Raw genomic sequence first — 24285 nt, 5'->3', positions numbered from 1 at the left:
GATATACAGTAGGTCAGTTACAGTCACCCCACTGTCACAGATATACTGTAGGTCAGTTACAGTCACCCCACTGTCACAGATATACTGTAGACCAGTTACAGTCACCCCACTGTCAGAGATATACAGTAGACCAGTTACAGTCACCCCACTGTCACAGATATACAGTAGGTCAGTTACAGTCACCCCACTGTCACAGATATACAGTAGGTCAGTTACAGTCACCCCACTGTCACAGATATACTGTAGGCCAGTTACAGTCACCCCACTGTCACAGATATACAGTAGACCAGTTACAGTCACCCCACTGTCACAGATATACTGTAGGCCAGTTACAGTCACCCCACTGTCACAGATATACTGTAGGCCAGTTACAGTCACCCCACGGTCACAGATATACAGTAGACCAGTTACAGTCACCCCACTGTCACAGATATACTGTAGGCCAGTTACAGTCACCCCACTGTCACAGATATACTGTAGGTCAGTTACAGTCACCCCACTGTCACAGATATACAGTAGACCAGTTACAGTCACCCAACTGTCACAGATATACAGTAGACCAGTTACAGTCACCCCACTGTCACAGATATACTGTAGGCTGGCTGATAAGTTGCCTTAAGATAAACAAATTCCGACATAAAACTGATAGTGATCTTAACATCTGAAGTTTGACTCTCTGTTTCTGCCTGTCTACTAATGTTATGGAGTATCCCATTACATAAGCAATATTTAAAGAAATACTTTCCTACAATTTATTCAGCCAATCAGAATCAAGAAATGCCAATTACCTAAATTGTATATAATATGTACAGACTGCTGACCTGGGCCTAAGCAATGCCACACACATCAAATTCAACTGATATACATACATCAATACATTATTCAGATTTCATTAGCCATTGGATATGGGGGTTTGGTTTGTTTGTTTTTGTTAAACGTCCTACTAACAGCCAGGGTCATTTAAGGACGTGCCAGGTTCTGGAGGTGGAGGAAAGCCGGAGTACCCCGGAGAAAAACCACCGGTCTACGGTCAGTACCTGGCAACTGGAAATGGGGGATATATGTACAATCAAGTACATGTACTCGTAAATATAAATAATTTTCATAATCATTGTAATGAGTTTTACATCATACAAATTTGGATGGAGAGGCTTATAAATGTTAACAATGCCTCCAGTTTGTCTGAAGAAACTAGACAAATCATATTTACCCTCAGAACCAGCTGTTACAGAATAAACCATAGCTACTAGTCATCAAAAATAGGAGTTGGTGGCCCCGAGTTATACCACCCATCGGGATATAACTCTGTTTTAACACAAGTTTGAAGTTTTTACAGATTTTGATAAAAAAAGATTTCGTTGTGACAAGTCTACAGAATAAGACCATAGAAATTACACTGACCAGTTGTGGATCTGTCACATTTTAATCATATTTGAACAAAGATCGATAGGAAGTGACATGATGTTACAACCCATTAGTGTGAGTCACAAGTAAATCAATCCGATACACACCTTGACACACAACTTTTCCTTCAAACAAAAACTGTTGGGCATTAATAGGTGGTGGATCTGTGACATCATCACACTGACCAGTGGTGGATCTGTGACATCATCACACTGACCGATGGTGGATCTGTCACATCATCACACTGACCGGTGGTGGATCTGTCACATCATCACACTGACCGGTGGTGGATCTGTCACATCATCACACTGACCGATGGTGGATCTGTCACATCATCACACTGACCGGTGGTGGATCTGTCACATCATCACACTGACCGGTGGTGGATCTGTGACATCATCACACTGACCGATGGTGGATCTATCACATCATCACACTGACCAGTGGTGGATCTGTCACATCATCACACTGACCGGTGGTGGATCTGTCACATCATCACACTGACCAGTGGTGGATCTGTCACATCATCACACTGACCGGTGGTGGATCTGTCACATCATCACGCTGACCAATGATAACCCTGTCACTGAACATAATAATAAAGGGTTGAAGGCACATTATCAACCTTACTTTGAATGTAAAACATTAAGAAATTGTAATAGCTCATGAGGAAACGTCTGCCACAATTGTATGGGATATAAATGTTTATGATATGTCCATCAATATCCTGCCAGTAAGTTGGCCTTGGATTCTGATTGACAAAATGACTGGAATGAGCACAGCTTCCACACCTTTAGTTAATATCATAAGGTCAATTTCTTCAGACTTTCGCTGACGTCCTCCTGAACCTTAGGCTTGTCAGTTTTGTTGGTATCAGGTATGGTTGACTTTCCTTCTTCCACAGCATCAGACAGCCTCTGTGACTCTGGGTGAAGACTATCCTCTGACTCTACCTCTCCTACTCGAGTACAGACACCACGATCTGTCTGGTCGGTACATTTACCTACCATGTTTCTGTCGTTGGAACAGGTGTTTGTCTCCAGATCACTTGTTTCATTCTGCAATGATTGTGTCTTCCCTTTAATTTCCTTTTCATTTTCTGAGGATTTGTTTTTGCTACAAGTGTCACAGCTATCCTTTATTTTAGATTCTTTGCCTGACACCTGAGCAGATGGTGATGGATGTGTTCTCTTCACTAGTACTGCCTCAGCCCTTACAACCTTTGGTTCTTCACTATCCTCAGTGTGTGAGCTGAACTTGTTGTGGAATTGATTGTCTCCATCAGATTCGGTATCGGAAAGTTCCTCTGGTTCTTCATGAGAATCTTTATTGGGCTCCCACACAAGTCTTATAGTGTTTGGTGCCTGTGAGTCCCCATCTGTCTCCAGGTCGCCAGCCTCTGTAGCCCCTATTCCCTCGTAATCAGGATACTGGTACTGGGCTGACAGCATATTCTGGATGTCCTGTGCGTTTCGTTGAAGACTAGGGTTGAAGGTTTGACGTGCTGGGAATCCTGTGAGGGATTGGGTGGGTGTGCTGTCTCTACCTCCAAGGTTAGAAGGGATAGAATACATCGGCTGGTTCAGCATCTGAGATACATCCTCTGGTATTGTTAGTTGCAAGTTTTCCTGTCCCCCAGCATTTTGCATAGCACTTTGGAGTAATGCAGTAACGTCATCCACACTCTGAGGCTCGCTGACCTCGTTTTGACCTGTAGGTTGTCCTGGTGATCCAGCCACCAGTTCCTGCATGATTCTCTGAATCTTCATTTGATCTGATTGAGAATAGTTGCTGTTTCCTCCCACATTAGTAATAGTTGCAGTGGCAGCAGTGGATGCTGGCCTGCTTGTCTCCATGGAAATCTCCCTGTCTGATCCGTCAGATCCACTAGGAAGAAGAAGGGATACTTGATTAAAGATGGCAGGCTCAGTCCTGTTATCAGACATGGACTGCAGATTGGGGTCCTGACCTCTGGTCAGGAGATTGGTCACCGCCATTCCAGCTGACAACATAGCACTGTTGTTGCCTTGGTACCCACAGGCTCCTTCGTATGTGTCAGTTGGCTCCTTCTTCACAATCAGTTGGGGCAGTTGATCTAAGGCATTGATTCCAAAGTGACTGATGGTTTGTTCTGTTGTAGTAGTAGTGCTACTCTGGGAAGTCCTGGGCACCACAATGAAACCTAAACATCAAATTAAAACTCATTAAATATATATCTATATAGAATCTACAAGACTGTAATACCGCTCTATTTATATCAATAATATTATTATCTGATATTTCTATAATCTGCAAGACAGTAATATTCCTCTCTTTGTATCAATATTATACGATATCTATAGAATCTGCAGGATTGTTATAACTCTTGTTTTATATCAATATCATAAGATGTTTACATAATCTACATGACAGTAATATCCTTCTCTTTATATCAACATTATAAGATGTTTATATGATCTACATGACAGTAATATCCTTCTCTTTATATTAACATTATAAGATGTTTATATGATCTACATGACAGTAATATCCTTCTCTTTATATCAACATTATAAGATGTTTATATAATCTACATGACAGTAATATCCCTCTTTTTACATTAATATTATTAGACATATATCCTATCTACAACACTAATTTCTCTCTCTCTCTTTATATTTATTATTATAAGATGTTTATAGAATCTAAGACTAATAAATCTCTCTTTGAATTAATATTTTAAGATATTTATAGAATCTACAGGATTATATTAACCCTCTCTTTATATTAATATAAGATTTATAATCTGCATGACAGTAATAACCCTCTCTTTATATTATATCAATATTATAAGATATCAATAGAATCAACAGAATTTTAATAAATCTCTCTTTATATCAACATTATAAGATTTTTATAGAATCTTCCAGACTAATATCTCTCTTTAAGATATTTATAGAATCTACAAAACCGTAATATTCATCTACATGTATTTATATAAATATCGAGTTCTACAGGCCAATAAGAAGATGAACATACTAACTAGAACATGCTGGTTTAAGTTATCAACTAACCCCCACTGCCTTGTTTCCTTATCCTTGACGCTTTAATCACAGGTCGTCTTTGGTCAGGACAGCTACTTGGCTTGATCCCCGATTCTAGAAAAAAAAAGTTCTGTGATCATGTCACTGTACTTACACAATATGTAAGTACTGCCATGGCTACCAGTAAGTATTAACTCTCCTATAGGAATTATTAATCATCTATATCCAAACAATATATTACCAGGTGTTTTTTAATATTTTGAATGAACAGTGTCATGTTTAACTGCAATAATGGGTCGAAAAACATTTTTTAAATTTTCTTATGAAATGATATATTTCAAGGACATTCAACCCTATACAAACAGTGATATAAAAAGTACATTGTAAAGTTTAACTGTAACAGATACCCTACACAAACCATGATATACAGTACATTGTAAAGTCTAACTGTAACAGATACACTACACAAACCATGATATACAGTACATTGTAAAGTCTAACTGTAACAGATACACTACACAAACCATGATATACAGTACATTGTAAAGTCTAACTGTAACAGATACCCTACACAAACCACGATATACAGTACATTGTAAAGTCTAACTGTAACAGATACCCTACACAAACCACGATATACAGTACATTGTAAAGTCTAACTGTAACAGATACCCTACACAAACCACGATATGCAGTACATTGTAAAGTCTAACTAACAGATACCCTACACAAACCACGATATACAGTACATTGTAAAGTCTAACTGTAACAGATACCCTACACAAACCACGATATACAGTACATTGTAAAGTCTAACTAACAGATACCCTACACAAACCACGATATACAGTACATTGTAAAGTCTAACTGTAACAGATACCCTACACAAACCACGATATACAGTACATTGTAAAGTCTAACTGTAACAGATACCCTACACAAACCACGATATACAGTACATTGTAAAGTCTAACTGTAACAGATACCTACACAAACCACGATATACAGTACATTGTAAAGTCTAACTGTAACAGATACCTACACAAACCACGATATACAGTACATTGTAAAGTCTAACTGTAACAGATACCCTACACAAACCATGATATACAGTACATTGTAAAGTCTAACTGTAACAGATACCTACACAAACCACGATATACAGTACATTGTAAAGTTTAACTGTAACAGATACACTACACAAACCACGATATACAGTACATTGTAAAGTCTAACTGTAACAGATACACTACACAAACCACGATATACAGTACATTGTAAAGTCTAACTGTAACAGATACCCTACACAAACCACGATAAACAGTACATTGTAAAGTCTAACTGTAACAGATACCTACACAAACCACGATATACAGTACATTGTAAAGTCTAACTAACAGATACCCTACACAAACCATGATATACAGTACATTGTAAAGTCTAACAAACAGATACCCTACACAAACCACGATATACAGTACATTGTAAAGTCTAACTGTAACAGATACCTACACAAACCACGATATACAGTACATTGTAAAGTCTAACTGTAACAGATACCCTACACAAACCACGATATACAGTACATTGTAAAGTCTAACTGTAACAGATACCCTACACAAACCATGATATACAGTACATTGTAAAGTCTAACTGTAACAGATACACTACACAAACCACGATATACAGTACATTGTAAAGTCTAACTGTAACAGATACCTACACAAACCACGATATACAGTACATTGTAAAGTCTAACTGTAACAGATACCCTACACAAACCACGATATACAGTACATTGTAAAGTCTAACTGTAACAGATACCTACACAAACCACGATATACAGTACATTGTAAAGTCTAACTGTAACAGATACACTACACAAACCATGATATACAGTACATTGTAAAGTCTAACAAACAGATACCCTACACAAACCACGATATACAGTACATTGTAAAGTCTAACTAACAGATACCCTACACAAACCACGATATACAGTACATTGTAAAGTCTAACTAACAGATACCCTACACAAACCACGATAAACAGTACATTGTAAAGTCTAACTGTAACAGATACACTACACAAACCACGATATACAGTACATTGTAAAGTCTAACAAACAGATACCCTACACAAACCACGATATACAGTACATTGTAAAGTCTAACTGTAACAGATACCCTACACAAACCACGATAAACAGTACATTGTAAAGTCTAACTGTAACAGATACCCTACACAAACCACGATATACAGTACATTGTAAAGTCTAACTGTAACAGATACCCTACACAAACCACGATATACAGTACATTGTAAAGTCTAACTAACAGATACCCTACACAAACCACGATATACAGTACATTGTAAAGTCTAACTGTAACAGATACCCTACACAAACCACGATATACAGTACATTGTAAAGTCTAACTGTAACAGATACCCTACACAAACCACGATATACAGTACATTGTAAAGTCTAACTGTAACAGATACACTACACAAACCACGATATACAGTACATTGTAAAAGTCTAACTGTAACAGATACACTACACAAACCACGATATACAGTACATTGTAAAGTCTAACTGTAACAGATACCCTACACAAACCACGATATACAGTACATTGAAAAGTCTAACTGTAACAGATACCCTACACAAACCACGATATACAGTACATTGTAAAGTCTAACTGTAACAGATACCCTACACAAACCACGATATACAGTACATTGTAAAGTCTAACTGTAACAGATACCCTACACAAACCACGATATACAGTACATTGTAAAGTCTAACAAACAGATACCCTACACAAACCACGATATACAGTACATTGTAAAGTCTAACTGTAACAGATACCTACACAAACCACGATATACAGTACATTGTAAAGTCTAACTGTAACAGATACCCTACACAAACCACGATATACAGTACATTGTAAAGTCTAACTGTAACAGATACCCTACACAAACCACGATATACAGTACATTGTAAAGTCTAACAAACAGATACCCTACACAAACCACGATATACAGTACATTGTAAAGTCTAACTGTAACAGATACCTACACAAACCACGATATACAGTACATTGTAAAGTCTAACTGTAACAGATACACTACACAAACCATGATATACAGTACATTGTAAAGTCTAACAAACAGATACCCTACACAAACCACGATATACAGTACATTGTAAAGTCTAACTGTAACAGATACCCTACACAAACCACGATATACAGTACATTGTAAAGTCTAACTGTAACAGATACACTACACAAACCACGATATACAGTACATTGTAAAGTCTAACTGTAACAGATACCCTACACAAACCACGATATACAGTACATTGTAAAGTCTAACTGTAACAGATACCCTACACAAACCACGATATACAGTACATTGTAAAGTCTAACTGTAACAGATACACTACACAAACCACGATATACAGTACATTGTAAAGTCTAACTGTAACAGATACCCTACACAAACCACGATATACAGTACATTGTAAAGTCTAACTGTAACAGATACCCTACACAAACCACGATATACAGTACATTGTAAAGTCTAACTGTAACAGATACACTACACAAACCACGATATACAGTACATTGTAAAGTCTAACTGTAACAGATACACTACACAAACCACGATATACAGTACATTGTAAAGTCTAACTGTAACAGATACCCTACACAAACCACGATATACAGTACATTGTAAAGTCTAACTGTAACAGATACCCTACACAAACCACGATATACAGTACATTGTAAAGTCTAACTGTAACAGATACACTACACAAACCACGATATACAGTACATTGTAAAGTCTAACTGTAACAGATACCCTACACAAACCACGATATACAGTACATTGTAAAGTCTAACTGTAACAGATACCCTACACAAACCATGATATACAGTACATTGTAAAGTCTAACTGTAACAGATACACTACACAAACCACGATATACAGTACATTGTAAAGTCTAACTGTAACAGATACCCTACACAAACCACGATATACAGTACATTGTAAAGTCTAACTGTAACAGATACCCTACACAAACCATGATATACAGTACATTGTAAAGTCTAACTGTAACAGATACACTACACAAACCATGATATACAGTACATTGTAAAGTCTAACTGTAACAGATACCCTACACAAACCACGATATACAGTACATTGTAAAGTCTAACAAACAGATACCCTACACAAACCACGATATACAGTACATTGTAAAGTCTAACTGTAACAGATACCCTACACAAACCACGATATACAGTACATTGTAAAGTCTAACTGTAACAGATACACTACACAAACCATGATATACAGTACATTGTAAAGTCTAACTGTAACAGATACCCTACACAAACCACGATATACAGTACATTGTAAAGTCTAACAAACAGATACCCTACACAAACCATGATATACAGTACATTGTAAAGTCTAACTGTAACAGATACCCTACACAAACCATGATATACAGTACATTGTAAAGTCTAACTGTAACAGATACCCTACACAAACCACGATATACAGTACATTGTAAAGTCTAACTGTAACAGATACCCTACACAAACCACGATATACAGTACATTGTAAAGTCTAACTGTAACAGATACACTACACAAACCACGATATACAGTACATTGTAAAGTCTAACTGTAACAGATACACTACACAAACCACGATATACAGTACATTGTAAAGTCTAACTGTAACAGATACCCTACACAAACCACGATATACAGTACATTGTAAAGTCTAACTGTAACAGATACCCTACACAAACCATGATATACAGTACATTGTAAAGTCTAACTGTAACAGATACCCTACACAAACCACGATATACAGTACATTGTAAAGTCTAACTGTAACAGATACCCTACACAAACCACGATATACAGTACATTGTAAAGTCTAACTGTAACAGATACCCTACACAAACCACGATATACAGTACATTGTAAAGTCTAACTGTAACAGATACCCTACACAAACCATGATATACAGTACATTGTAAAGTCTAACTGTAACAGATACCCTACACAAACCATGATATACAGTACATTGTAAAGTCTAACTGTAACAGATACCTACACAAACCACGATATACAGTACATTGTAAAGTCTAACTAACAGATACCCTACACAAACCACGATATACAGTACATTGTAAAGTCTAACTAACAGATACCCTACACAAACCACGATATACAGTACATTGTAAAGTCTAACTGTAACAGATACACTACACAAACCATGATATACAGTACATTGTAAAGTCTAACTGTAACAGATACCCTACACAAACCATGATATACAGTACATTGTAAAGTCTAACTGTAACAGATACCCTACACAAACCATGATATACAGTACATTGTAAAGTCTAACTGTAACAGATACCCTACACAAACCATGATATACAGTACATTGTAAAGTCTAACTGTAACAGATACCCTACACAAACCATGATATACAGTACATTGTAAAGTCTAACAAACAGATACCCTACACAAACCACGATATACAGTACATTGTAAAGTCTAACTGTAACAGATACCCTACACAAACCATGATATACAGTACATTGTAAAGTCTAACTGTAACAGATACCCTACACAAACCATGATATACAGTACATTGTAAAGTCTAACTGTAACAGATACCCTACACAAACCACGATATACAGTACATTGTAAAGTCTAACTAACAGATACCCTACACAAACCACGATATACAGTACATTGTAAAGTCTAACTGTAACAGATACACTACACAAACCATGATATACAGTACATTGTAAAGTCTAACTGTAACAGATACCTACACAAACCACGATATACAGTACATTGTAAAGTCTAACTGTAACAGATACCCTACACAAACCATGATATACAGTACATTGTAAAGTCTAACTGTAACAGATACCCTACACAAACCACGATATACAGTACATTGTAAAGTCTAACTGTAACAGATACCCTACACAAACCACGATATACAGTACATTGTAAAGTCTAACTGTAACAGATACCCTACACAAACCACGATATACAGTACATTGTAAAGTCTAACTGTAACAGATACACTACACAAACCACGATATACAGTACATTGTAAAGTCTAACTGTAACAGATACCCTACACAAACCACGATATACAGTACATTGTAAAGTCTAACTGTAACAGATACCTACACAAACCATGATATACAGTACATTGTAAAGTCTAACTGTAACAGATACCCTACACAAACCACGATATACAGTACATTGTAAAGTCTAACAAACAGATACCCTACACAAACCATGATATACAGTACATTGTAAAGTCTAACTGTAACAGATACCCTACACAAACCACGATATACAGTACATTGTAAAGTCTAACTGTAACAGATACACTACACAAACCATGATATACAGTACATTGTAAAGTCTAACTGTAACAGATACCCTACACAAACCACGATATACAGTACATTGTAAAGTCTAACATACAAATACCCTACACAAACCACGATATACAGTACATTGTAAAGTCTAACTGTAACAGATACCTACACAAACCACGATATACAGTACATTGTAAAGTCTAACAAACAGATACCCTACACAAACCACGATATACAGTACATTGTAAAGTCTAACTGTAACAGATACCTACACAAACCACGATATACAGTACAAACTTACCCTGAAGTAAATCAGGAGGAGCACAGTAGTTGACAGCCATCTTGCGTTTCTTTGCCATTTGTGTTTCTATAAAGAATAAAACTAAATTATAGCTGTTAGGCAGGGAGTACCTTTCAATGTGGCTACATCATAACATCATAAATACATCAGGGATAATTACATCATTAAGTTATAGTCCCCTACCACTGACTTACCCTCGTCTTTATATATATGTACATTAAGTTATAGTCCCCTACCACTGACTTACCCTCGTTCTCTAGGTACATTAAGTTATAGTCCCCTACCACTGACTTACCCTCGTTCTCTGTGTACATTAAGTTATAGTCCCCTACCACTGACTTACCCTCGTCTTTATATATATGTACATTAAGTTATAGTCCCCTACCACTGACTTACCCTCGTTCTCTGTGTACATTAAGTTATAGTCCCCTACCACTGACTTACCCTCGTCTTTATGTACATTAAGTTATAGTCCCCTACCACTGACTTACCCTCGTCTCTATGTACATTAAGTTATAGTCCCCTACCACTGACTTACCCTCGTCTCTGTGTACATTAAGTTATAGTCCCCTACCACTGACTTACCCTCGTCTCTAGGTACATTAAGTTATAGTCCCCTACCACTGACTTACCCTCGTCTCTAGGTACATTAAGTTATGGTCCCCTACCACTGACTTACCCTCGTCTCTGTGTACATTAAGTTATAGTCCCCTACCACTGACTTACCCTCGTCTCTGTGTACATTAAGTTATAGTCCCCTACCACTGACTTACCCTCGTTCTCTATGTACATTAAGTTATAGTCCCCTACCACTGACTTACCCTCGTCTCTGTGTACATTAAGTTATAGTCCCCTACCACTGACTTACCCTCGTTCCCTTTGTACATGAAGTTGTAAGCAGCTATCATGGACTTCTGTTTGTCATGTATCTTGATTATAACTTCCCTTGCTCCTTTTAAATCTTGGTCTTGATATGGTGGTACCTCACACTCAATACACTGAAATATACAATCACTCAGTTGTTTGTTTGTTGGTCGCTTAAATTCACTGCCAGGTTCATTTTGAGGCATAGTCTCCTTGTAGTAGCTGGTGACTACCTCACTGAAGATCATACAAGAAGCCTGTTGCATGCCATTCAGAGCAATTAGGGTAAAGTGTCTTGACCAAGAACACAATTAACCATGATAGCACAGATAGGTCCTTTTCTCAGCTTCACGTAAAACATGAACAGACACACAAACCATGCACCTCAGATCTTCCCCCGAGGTTACATGGCCAACAAGTGGAATTAAAGATCTGGGTTTTAATCAGATAGTTTAGATATACAATAATATGTAATATATATACAAATATAAGCATATTCATAAATGTATACAATGGAAAGGTTGTGTGAAAATAACTTACATTCTTAATTATGTTAACCTTGGCTGCCTTCGCTGACCATCCAACTTCTTCGTCAACAAACTCCACCTCCACAGCTACAGACAGAAAACAAGTACATTTTATGTATATATATACAGTGGAACTTCGTTAACTCGAAGTCGACGGGACCACAAAAAAACTTTGAGTTATCCGAGTGTTCGAATTAAGCGAGTTATCGTTTTTGGTGAAAAGTTTGGTCAATATTTGTCAACATTATATAATCATTATAACTTCGCTCTGTCGCTCATCAGTTTAGTGTGAAGACTGGTCAATACATGTAAATATATATGTAATGTTTCGTTATGTCACTTGTAATTTGGTGTAGTTTTGCCGATATACAGTCACATTAAAGTTTGTATAGTAAACTAATCGTCCCTTATCTACAGACAGAAAACAAGTACATTATATGTATATATATATAGTAAACTAATCGTCTCTTATCTACAGACAGAAAACAAGTACATTATATGTATATATATATAGTAAACTAATCGTCTCTTATCTACAGATAGAAAACAAGTACATTATATGTATATATATAGTAAACTAATCGTCCCTTATCTACAGACAGAAAACAATATACATGTATATATATATAGTAAACTAATCGTCCCTTATCTACAGACAGAAAACAATATACATGTATATATATATAGTAAACTAATCGTCTCTTATCTACAGACAGAAAACAAGTACATTATATGTATATATATATAGTAAACTAATCGTCCCTTATCTACAGACAGAAAACAAGTACATTATATGTATATATATATAGTAAACTAATCGTCTCTTATCTACAGATTTCACGATTCTTCCTCCACAGCTATAAAAAGAAAACAAGGATATTTAAAATGTCAGAATTCCTTAAGGTGGCAAGTGGAAAAAGAAAGATTAGCAAGAATCTGGGTAAAAACAACAAATCTCGAAAGTTTGAGGGACTTAATTTATGTTTAAGATCATTATACCAATTAACATATTTTCTACACATATCACTTTGATAGACAATATCAATATCCTATGTCTAGTAAGTCCTGCTATGTGTCAACGTGATCCATAACTAAGGTATGCTCCTACAAAGTACAGAGGTTATTGTGTATGTGAACGTTTATTTGACAGACTCCAGCCATTGTACCTTTAGGGATGTAGGAGTCAGCAGTCAGGACAATCATGATGTAGTCCTTGCAGTTATTTATTCCAGACACCGGGGAAACATAGGGCATGATCCTATGGATCATAAAGCACTTTCCTTCCTCTACAAATACAAACAAGGGGAGATCACCCAATAATTACAACTATAAACTCAAACTTAAAATGAATATAAAAAATGACTTACTGTATATATGTAACTGATTTACTATATATATTTTTTTTATGTAACTGACTAACTATATATATGTAACTGATTTACTAACTATATATATGTAACTGACTTACTATATATATGTAATTGACTTAATATATATATGTAACTGACTTACTATATATATGTAACTAACTAACTATATATATGTATCTGACTTACAGTATATATGTAACTGACTTACAGTATATATGTAACTGACTTACTATATATATGTAACTGACTTACTGTATATATGTAACTGACTTACTGTATATATGTAACTGACTTACTGTATGTATATAACTGACTTACTCTATATATATAACTGACTTACTATATAGATGTAACTGACTTACTGGCGTTACTCAGTGGATGTGTTATACAATGCATGTGGTAAACATTCCCAGCAACTTCATACTGTGCTTCGACGTAGAGACGGAAATCACGACATTCCTTCATATTTTTATTAGCTGTCCAGTAATCCTCTACAAAATATTTTCAAAAATAACACACTAGAACTTAAGGGGGAAAGTAAGTATATATAAACAATACATTTCCTTACTACACAATTAAAACTGATGATAAGTAAACAACATTTGAATATTGTTTTCCCAATTTTTGAAGTTTCCACACTCTGAGGAGACAATTAAGGAGTAGCCATTGTAAGGACTTATTTGTCGATTAATGTTAACATTATAATAGGTTTTGTCAAGTTCAGTCTTGTCCCAAGAGTCCCCAGGAGTGGGAACCAAACACTTCAAAGTTTAGGGTCCCCAGGAATGGGAACCAAATACTTAACAGTTTAGAGTTCCCAGGAGTGGGAACCAAACACTTCATAGTTTATAGTTCCCAGGAGTGGGAACCAATTACTTCACAGCTTAGGGGTCCCCAGGAGTGGGAAGAATACTCCACAGTTAGGGTCCCCAGGAGTGGAAACCAATTACTTCACAGTTTAGGGTCCCCAGGAGTGGAAACCAATTACTTCACAGTTTAGGATCCCCAGGAGTGGGAACCAATTACTTCACAGTTTAGGGTCATCGGGAGTGGGAACCAATCACTTCACAGTTTAGGGTCATCGGGAGTGGGAACCAAACACTTCACAGTTTAGGGTCCCCAGGAGTGGGAACCAATTACTTCACAGTTTAGGGTCATCGGGAGTGGGAACCAGATGGACAACAAACATATTTGAATTATTATTAATGTTTCTAGCAACAATACCATTTTTTATGTTGTTATTTAAAATGTTGAGTTCCATAGCTTTCCTGTGGCGGGCCTGCAGGCTAGTTTGGTACTCATTCCGTTTGGGAATTTTCAGGGTAGCTTTACAGGTACTGTAGGAAAAGTTAAGTCATTAAGTCATAGTAAGATCAATAAATTTAACTTGTAATTAAGTATCCAATCATCAGTAGATATAGAGATCTTGATAGTAAATGAAAATAGTATAGCTGCAATATGAAAAGACTTATATAAACTAATAAACTAGAACTGTCGTCCATGGGCCAACTCATAATTAATTGTAGTTATGGGGAAATGGGTATATACATGTATTCGATATAATTTTTTTCTCATATGCAACAAGCATTTTCATTGACCAATGGTTTAGGTTTTAAACCAAAAACATAAAAAATAACTGACATCATTTTGCAATGTCATCTTTTGTTCATCGGCCAATTATGAAGTGGTGTAAGAAATGAACAAAGAAAAAGTCTTTTAGAAATGACAAAAATATTGCACTTTATGATTAAATCGTAAGGATTAATCTTAATTATTGATCCATATCACAAAAAACAGAGTGTACTTTTGGCATTAATGACTGTGCGGCTTTATTTTTTTGAAATTTCCAAAATGAGGTAAATTCTGCCTTTTATAGATTAAGCACATCTACAATGTAAAATGTATAGAGATTATTGCCCATAAGTTTCATTAATTTCAATTGCTTTTATGAAATTAGTAATTACCCATATTAAGCGGAAACTGTTTCGGAAAAAATCGACTAAGGGCGATTACTCCATAAATGATGTGCGAATATATTTGGTTATCGAACCTATCTGAGTTCTCATGGCAATAAACCTTCCTATGAACCTTTATATTAATCTGTTTAAAACAATTATTATAAATCTGAACCAAACATACTTGATAAGTGTTACAAATCCTCATGGTCTTGTACAAAAAGTTGACAGTATGAATATAGCATTTGACTTACAACAGACAGTTAGAGCCTTTGATTTTAATCCAACACAAGATAAGATTTACCATTCATAATTACAGCATTGGATTTAACACATATAATTACAGCATTTGACTTACCATTCATAGTTACAGCATATCTGACTTACATTCATAGTTCCAGCATTTGACTTACCATTCATACTTACAGCATTTGACTTACCACTCATAGTTACAGCATTTGACTTAACATTCATAGTTACAGCATATCTGACTTACCATTCATAGTTACAGCATATCTGACTTACATTCATAGTTCCAGCATTTGACTTACCATTCATACTTACAGCATTTGACTTACCACTCATAGTTACAGCATTTGACTTAACATTCATAGTTACAGCATATCTGACTTACATTCATAGTTACAGGATTTGACAACTTACCATTTATAGTTACAGCATTTGACTTACCATTCATTGTTAAAGTATTTGACTTACCATTCATAGTTACAGCATTTGACTTTCTATTCATAGTTACAGCCTTTGACTTACTACTCATAGTTACAGCATTTGACTTACCATTCATAGTTATTTGCACTATTGATAGGCATTGTTGCCACAAACATGCCATCTGAACATTTCTCCCCTATCAACCAGTAGGGATGAGCTTTCTTGTTGTTGGTATCCACAGTGTGGAGAAGAACTTTAACATTGCCCTCTACTCCAGTAAACTGAAATAATGAAGATATTTACCATCAAAGGCATTTATAACATAGTAGGAACACATCTTAACTAATCAAAATAGAAAATGCTCAAAAACCAAAGCTAAGGGTTTTTAACGGAAAAAAAAAAGATACTTTACCTTGATTTTCAGCAACTCTTCCTTGCCTGTACGTCTGTTGTTCAGTTCAGAGTCATACCTAAATCTGATGATGGAGTTCACCAGGGCAACTTCCATTGAAGGATTAATTACTTTTAATGAAACAAAAAAAAAAAATCTACAATCAGAAAATATCACTATGAAATTTCAGCTTGCTTAACAAATTCCATTCTCCTTAAGGAATGACTACTACATTATATTAGACAGGACAATGTCATTAGATTTAGTGGTCTGTCAGTCTGACAGGACAATGTCATTAGATTTAGTGGTCTGTCTGTCTGTGAGAATCTCCTGTCAGGACAATGTCATTAGATTTAGTGGTCTGTGTGTCTGTGAGGATCTCCTGACAGGACAATGTCATTAGATTTAGTGGTCTGTCAGTCTGTGAGGATCTCCTGTCAGGACAATGTCATTAGATTTAGTGGTCTGTCAGTCTGACAGGATCTCCTGTCAGGACAATGTCATTAGATTTAGTGGTCTGTCTGTCTGTGAGGATCTCCTGTCAGGACAATGTCATTAGATTTAGTGGTCTGTCAGTCTGTGAGGATCTCCTGACAGGACAATGTCATTAGATTTAGTGGTCTGTGTGTCTGTGAGGATCTCCTGACAGGACAATGTCATTAGATTTAGTGGTCTGTCAGTCTGTGAGGATCTCCTGTCAGGACAATATCATTAGATTTAGTGGTCTGTCAGTCTGTGAGGATCTCCTGACAGGACAATGTCATTAGATTTAGTGGTCTGTCAGTCTGTGAGGATCTCCTGACAGGACAATGTCATTAGATTTAGTGGTCTGTCTGTCTGTGAGGATCTCATGTCAGGACAATGTCATTAGATTTAGTGGTTTGTCTGTCTGACAGGATCTCCTGACAGGACAATGTCATTAGATTTAGTGGTCTGTCTGTCTGACAGGATCTCCTGACAGGACAATGTCATTAGATTTAGTGGTCTGTCAGTCTGTGAGGATCTCCTGACAGGACAATGTCATTAGATTTAGTGGTCTGTCAGTCTGTGAGGATCTCCTGACAGGACAATGTCATTAGATTTAGTGGTCTGTCTGTCTGTGAGGATCTCCTGTCAGGACAATGTCATTAGATTTAGTGGTCTGTCTGTCTGACAGGATCTCCTGACAGGACAATGTCATTAGATTTAGTGGTCTGTCTGTCTGTGAGGATCTCCTGTCAGGACAATGTCATTAGATTTAGTGGTCTGTCTGTCTGACAGGATCTCCTGACAGGACAATGTCATTAGATTTAGTGGTCTGTCTGTTTGACAGGATCTCCTGACAGGACAATGTCATTAGATTTAGTGGTCTGTCAGTCTGTGAGGATCTCCTGTCAGGACAATGTCATTAGATTTAGTGGTCTGTCAGTCTGTGAGGATCTCCTGTCAGGACAATGTCATTAGATTTAGTGGTCTGTCAGTCTGACAGGACAATGTCATTAGATTTAGTGGTCTGTCAGTCTGTGAGGATCTCCTGACAGGACAATGTCATTAGATTTAGTGGTCTGTCAGTCTGTGAGGATCTCCTGACAGGACAATGTCATTAGATTTAGTGGTCTGTCTGTCTGTGAGGATCTCCTGTCAGGACAATGTCATTAGATTTAGTGGTCTGTCTGTCTGACAGGATCTCCTGACAGGACAATGTCATTAGATTTAGTGGTCTGTCTGTCTGACAGGATCTCCTGACAGGACAATGTCATTAGATTTAGTGGTCTGTCAGTCTGTGAGGATCTCCTGACAGGACAATGTCATTAGATTTAGTTGTCTGTCAGTTTGTGAGGATCTCCTTAGAGAACAATATTATTAGGTTCAGTAATCTGTTTGTCTCCCTCCCTATGGTAGTATATATATGGATGTTGGTCACACAGGATCTCTTTCCATGGAATAGCTAGATGTCCATGGACAGACATCACAGAGTTATTTTAATGTTTATTCTTAAAACTAAAAAGTTTCAATAAATACTTGAAATAAATTTCATTGACTTAAACTTTGTTAGTTATCTTATAAAAAGGGATACCCTACCTGGTTGGTGAATTGGTTGTAATATAGATGCAAATGGTGATGGTTGTGGCACACTGGACCCCAGGGATCCATGTGATGCCTGCGACATATGACTGCTAAGGGAGTTATCCCCACTGTCCAGTGACATGCCATTCTGCTCAACACCTAAAATCTGATTCATAAGCTGATCATCGAAGTTCATCACATCGGATGGCAGGTTCTCCATATCTGAATCACAAGTAGATTACAGTCAATGTCACCCACAAACACAGGACAAATACATACATGTGATATATAGGGTGATGGACAAATACATACGTGTGATATATAGGGTGATGGACAAATACATACGTGTGATATATAGGGTGATGGACAGATACATACGTGTGATATATAGGGTGATGGACAGATACATACGTGTGATATATAGGGTGATGGACAGATACATACATGTGATATATATAAGGTGATGGACAGATACATACGTGTGATATATAGGGTGATGGACAAATACATACGTGTGATATATATAGGGTGATGGACAGATACATACGTGTGATATATAGGGTGATGGACAGATACATACGTGTGATATATAGGGTGATGGACAGATACATACGTGTGATATATAGGGTGATGGACAGATACATACGTGTGATATATAGGGTGATGGACAGATACATACGTGTGATATATAGGGTGATGGACAGATACATACGTGTGATATATAGGGTGATGGACAGATACATACGTGTGATATATAGGGTGATGGACAGATACATACGTGTGATATATAGGGTGATGGACAAATACATACGTGTGATATATAGTGTGATGGACAAATACATAGGTGCGATATATAGGGTGATGGACAAATACATACGTGTGATATATAGGGTGATGGACAACTACATACGTGTGATATATAGGGTGATGGACAAATACATACGTGTGATATATAGTGTGATGGACAAATACATAGGTGCGATATATAGGGTGATGGACAAATACATACGTGTGATATAAATACATACGTGTGATATATAGGGTGATGGACAACTACATACGTGTGACATATAGGGTGATGGACAAATACATATGTGTGATATATAGGATGATGGACAGATACCAATAAAATGTACAGTACCAGTATAAAACTGGCCATATCACCATTATAGAATAGTATGGAATCACCAGTACAATGTATGTTATAAACCTGGTCATATCACCATTATAGAATAGTATGGAATCACCAGTACAATGTATGTTATAAAACTGGTCATATCACCATTATAGAATAGCATGGAATCACTAGTACAATGTATGTTATAAACCTGGTCATATCACCATTATAGAATAGTATGGAATCACCAGTACAATGTATGTTATAAAACTGGTCATATCACCATTATAGAATAGTATGGAATCACCAGTACAATGTATGTTATAAACCTGGTCATATCACCATTATAGAATAGTATGGAATCACCAGTACAATGTATGTTATAAACCTGGTCATATCACCATTATAGAATAGTATGGAATCACCAGTACAATGTATGTTATAAACCTGGTCATATCACCATTATAGAATAGTATGGAATCACCAGTACAATGTATGTTATAAAACTGGTCATATCACCATTATAGAATAGCATGGAATTACTAGTACAATGTATGTTATAAACCTGGTCATATCACCATTATAGAATAGTATGGAATCACCAGTACAATGTATGTTATAAAACTGGTCATATCACTATTACTGAGTAGCATTGAATCACCAGTACAATGTATGTTATAAACCTGGTCATATCACCATTATAGAATAGCATGGAATTACTAGTACAATGTATGTTATAAAACTGGTCATTTCATATTGAAAAAAAACCCAACAACACCACATAGAAACTAACTACAGTTTGTGTCCAATAATAAAGTATCCATACTATAAGATGATAACTTACTCAGACTGGGGAGGGCGCTGTAACTTGTGTCCTGAAACAATTACATTGTACAAATTATACTTATACTGTCATACTGCCAATAGATATTCTTTATGTATGGTTATGTTATGTAGCAGTATCCATTTAAGCATTGATGTCATTATTTTTTAGTTTCATTGGGGTATGAAGAAAAAATTGTTTGCAAACTGTGAATCCGCATAGCGGATTCTTAAAAAAGTTTGCAAACAAATTGTATTACTAATCAAGGGTCCTAACAGAGCAAAGTCATGCCTGATGACATGACTGACACATATATAGAGGAATATATTGAATAGTTTCCCATGGAATACAACATATATTTCACGAGTATGACAGAATATTGATATTCATAAAAATATGATATATTTATAAAAATATCTTTATATTCTATCATATGAGTGACAAATGTTATATTCAACAGGAAACCATTAAATTTTCTTTTATTGCATTTTTATGCTGAAAAATAAAATTAGAAAAATCGAAAAATTAATAGCATCAAAAATTGCAGGAATCAGTAACATAATTAATGAAGTTGTCTCTTTACGACATTACTCCACATCAACTGGACGCGGCCATTTTTAAAGGACTTATCAATGGAAGTGTTTTCAGATGTTATCAGAGAATCTGTGCATGAAAAGCTAACCTTAAGTAAGTATTTTGTCAAAAACTTATCTGAATATTTCAGAAACACAGCAAAATAACCAATTAATCTATCTTTGCTTTGATTAGAAAATATTGGCAAGTTTCAATGGGCTGAATACAAAACATCGTTCTGATTGGTCAAAAACTCAAAAACCTGTAATTTCAATGCAAAATCTTATATTTTCTATGCAAATTCTTATATTTTCACTATTCATCGCTGCAGTGAAAATGTATGTTTTATCAGTTTGATAAATTTCTATATTTCAATAGCAAAAAAACAATGAACAGTTATTTAATACTATGCCATATAACATCAAAACAGTGGGTAAAAATATAAAAATGGATACTGTTATACTAGATAATGTATATCATATCAGTGACATATATTTTTAGGAAATATCGAGAAAGGTGCATAAGAAGCAACATCACATTGTATACAGCTGCCCTGAAGGTTTCTGACTTCAAGTAAAATATACTAAAAGTGTAGACAATCCGAATCAGCATCATTTAATTTATCAAATATTTCCTATAGTTTTGCGTTTACCTCATTTTCCACGGCATCTTTGGACATGGTCAATACAGGCAAATGTATACTTATAGGTTTTTCTATCTACAAATAAAACAAAAAATGGTTTTATTATTAGGAAGGCATAACATTTGAAATGACAGTCAAACTTATATGCTGACAATTTGATACATAATTATAATCCACCTGGAGGAATGGAAATGAAATCACATGGACATTCCACTACTGTTTCATTCCTCATTCTTCAATGACAGCACAATGCATTTGATGTTAAGAAGTTTGATGTCACATTTGGAACAATTGAAAACAAACATGTATACTGCCAATCACAGCTCTGCGACATGCATAGGTGAAAAAATACTTGTGTTCATAATATTACTTACATGTAATGGGTGTTTTGACACTGGTAGCAAATTGGTGGTTATGTAATTGTCAGTAAACAAATATTATAAATATGTTTTTACCTTTCTACCAAAATATCACCAATTTACTATTAAACACCATATACAACACTTCAAAATATACAAAACATCAACTGCTCCTTAAATAACTACTTAAAGGACTCAGTTAAAACATAGGAGGAACACACGAGTGTTGGGGGAAACCCATTTTCCGAAGGGTTCTGATGTTGATATCACCTTTAAAGCTGCCTTGCGGTGATTTAACACGAGAACTCGACCCATACAGAAATCAAGCCATTTTTTTTCAACCCAGCCTAAGCTCAATATTTAAACAACATTTCCCACTATTCTCTTCAACCTGACATATAAAATGCATACAATGATTAAAAGGTAAGACAATATTTTACTAGCTTACGTACATATAATTATTTTATTCACTTATCACCTTTTACTAAATATTTGTCCATACACTTTGCTATCCCCTTTTCAGCATAGTTTTGAAAATGGCCACCATTGCCAGAACAAAAGATCTTGCAAGATTTCAAAGGAAGCACATAATTTAGGCAAAAACCCCTCGTGGAGAGATTTAGGTCACATCATTAGCTATGGTGGTAGCTTTCAAACTTTCTGAAAACGAGATGGCAAAGTATTTGGATTTCAACGTGATATATTTAGTGAGGAGTGTTAAGTGAAAAACAAAAATATAAAGTAAGCTAATAAAATATTATCTTACCTTTAAATTGATGTATGACTTTTATGTCAGGTTGAAGAGAATAGGGTAATGTTGTTCAAACGCAGACACCTAAGGGGTGGGTTGGAAAAAAATGCTCGTTTTGTGTATGTAAGAATTTCTGACGTATCAGCATAGCAAGATCATAATTGAATTCACAAACTGTAACTAATTTTTATCATGTTAATTTTCATTTTAATACATAAGTCTTTTTCATTGTTTAAACAAATGAAGTAATGAAAGAAAGTAACAAGATTTTTTCCATTTATATTTTAAGTTGATATGGTTTAAAATAGTTTACCTTACCAGTTCCAATTTACTTACTAAAAGATTTCTTACTGAAATATAGTGTCGAAATTCGGAATCCATTGCCATTTCCAATCATTCGACTTGTGATACAATAAATTGGTACTTACTCACTCAATATCAAACAGTTATCTTAGTAGAAAACGTCTCTGAGTTGTTGGAGTTCCCCAAATGCCAAAGTATGTTTAACTCATGAGGTAAAAGCCTATTATTAGACGATGTCGTATCACTTATTTTTCCTACTTTCGGTTTCGAACATCTGTGTTATTTTTAACTATGTCAATTCTGGACAGAAAATGTGAACCTTCTGATCCTTTATAAAATCTCTGATTTGTGGTACTATGTACTATGTCTTTTGGATGTATTTTAAGCACTGTCAATCGACACAAAGCAATTCCTCATGCCATAAATTTGTTAATTTCCTCCTTCCTGTCCTGTTATTTTCGTTTCAAAACATTAAAATGAATCTGATAGAATCACGATTATGTAGACGTTTGAGGTGACGTCTAATAAATCATAATAGAACTCGAAGATGTGTACTTAGTCCGGATTGAATAGTAATGTAAAATGTTCAGGCGTTATGACTACTATTGGTGCCAAATAAATCTATTTTCTTATCTCAAAATTTCGAGTTAATGCCTGTAAATTTCGACATATCATATAAAAAAAGAAAATTATTATCTCGAAATTTCGACTTACTAACTTT

At 35.7% G+C, this 24285-nt stretch overlaps 1 protein-coding gene across 2 annotated transcripts; it reads right to left on the bottom strand.

Annotated features, from left to right (window-relative positions):
- Positions 1-738: 738 nt before the first annotated feature.
- LOC117323958 lies at positions 739-24034 on the bottom strand. Of its 2 annotated transcripts, none has more exons than XM_033879519.1 (14): positions 23690-24034; positions 22161-22226; positions 20957-20987; positions 19011-19217; positions 16971-17080; positions 16688-16839; positions 15159-15271; positions 14297-14425; positions 13731-13850; positions 12578-12651; positions 12042-12171; positions 11174-11239; positions 4458-4541; positions 739-3586 (listed from the first exon to the last, which is right to left on the bottom strand). In XM_033879519.1, the coding sequence occupies exons 2-14, from the start codon at positions 22185-22187 to the stop codon at positions 2208-2210; spliced, it is 2622 nt and encodes an 873-aa protein (XP_033735410.1). In that variant the 5' UTR covers positions 22188-22226; positions 23690-24034; the 3' UTR covers positions 739-2207. The 2 variants fall into 2 exon arrangements, with proteins under 2 accessions (XP_033735410.1, XP_033735409.1); XM_033879518.1 differs by lacking the exon at positions 23690-24034 and adding an exon at positions 23598-23682.
- Positions 24035-24285: the final 251 nt, after the last annotated feature.

The sequence above is a fragment of the Pecten maximus genome, chromosome 3 (assembly GCF_902652985.1).
Source record: "Pecten maximus chromosome 3, xPecMax1.1, whole genome shotgun sequence".
NCBI lineage: Eukaryota > Metazoa > Mollusca > Bivalvia > Pectinida > Pectinidae > Pecten > Pecten maximus.
Note: the sequence above shows the minus strand (reverse complement) of the source record. Positions and strands in the feature narration are given on the sequence as shown.

What these genes read in the sequence shown, in the direction of transcription:
- LOC117323958 (XM_033879518.1), bottom strand. Translation starts at nt 23,648, where the DNA reads ATGGCAATGGATTCCGAATTTCGACACTATATTTCAGTAAGAAATCTT. An exon ending in AAGATGCCGTGGAAAATGAG is followed by an intron (nt 20,988 to 22,160) that starts GTAAACGCAAAA and finishes TAATTGTTTCAG; the next exon opens with GACACAAGTTACAGCGCCCT. An exon ending in ACATCCACTGAGTAACGCCA is followed by an intron (nt 13,851 to 14,296) that starts GTAAGTCAGTTA and finishes TTGTATTTGTAG; the next exon opens with AGGAAGGAAAGTGCTTTATG.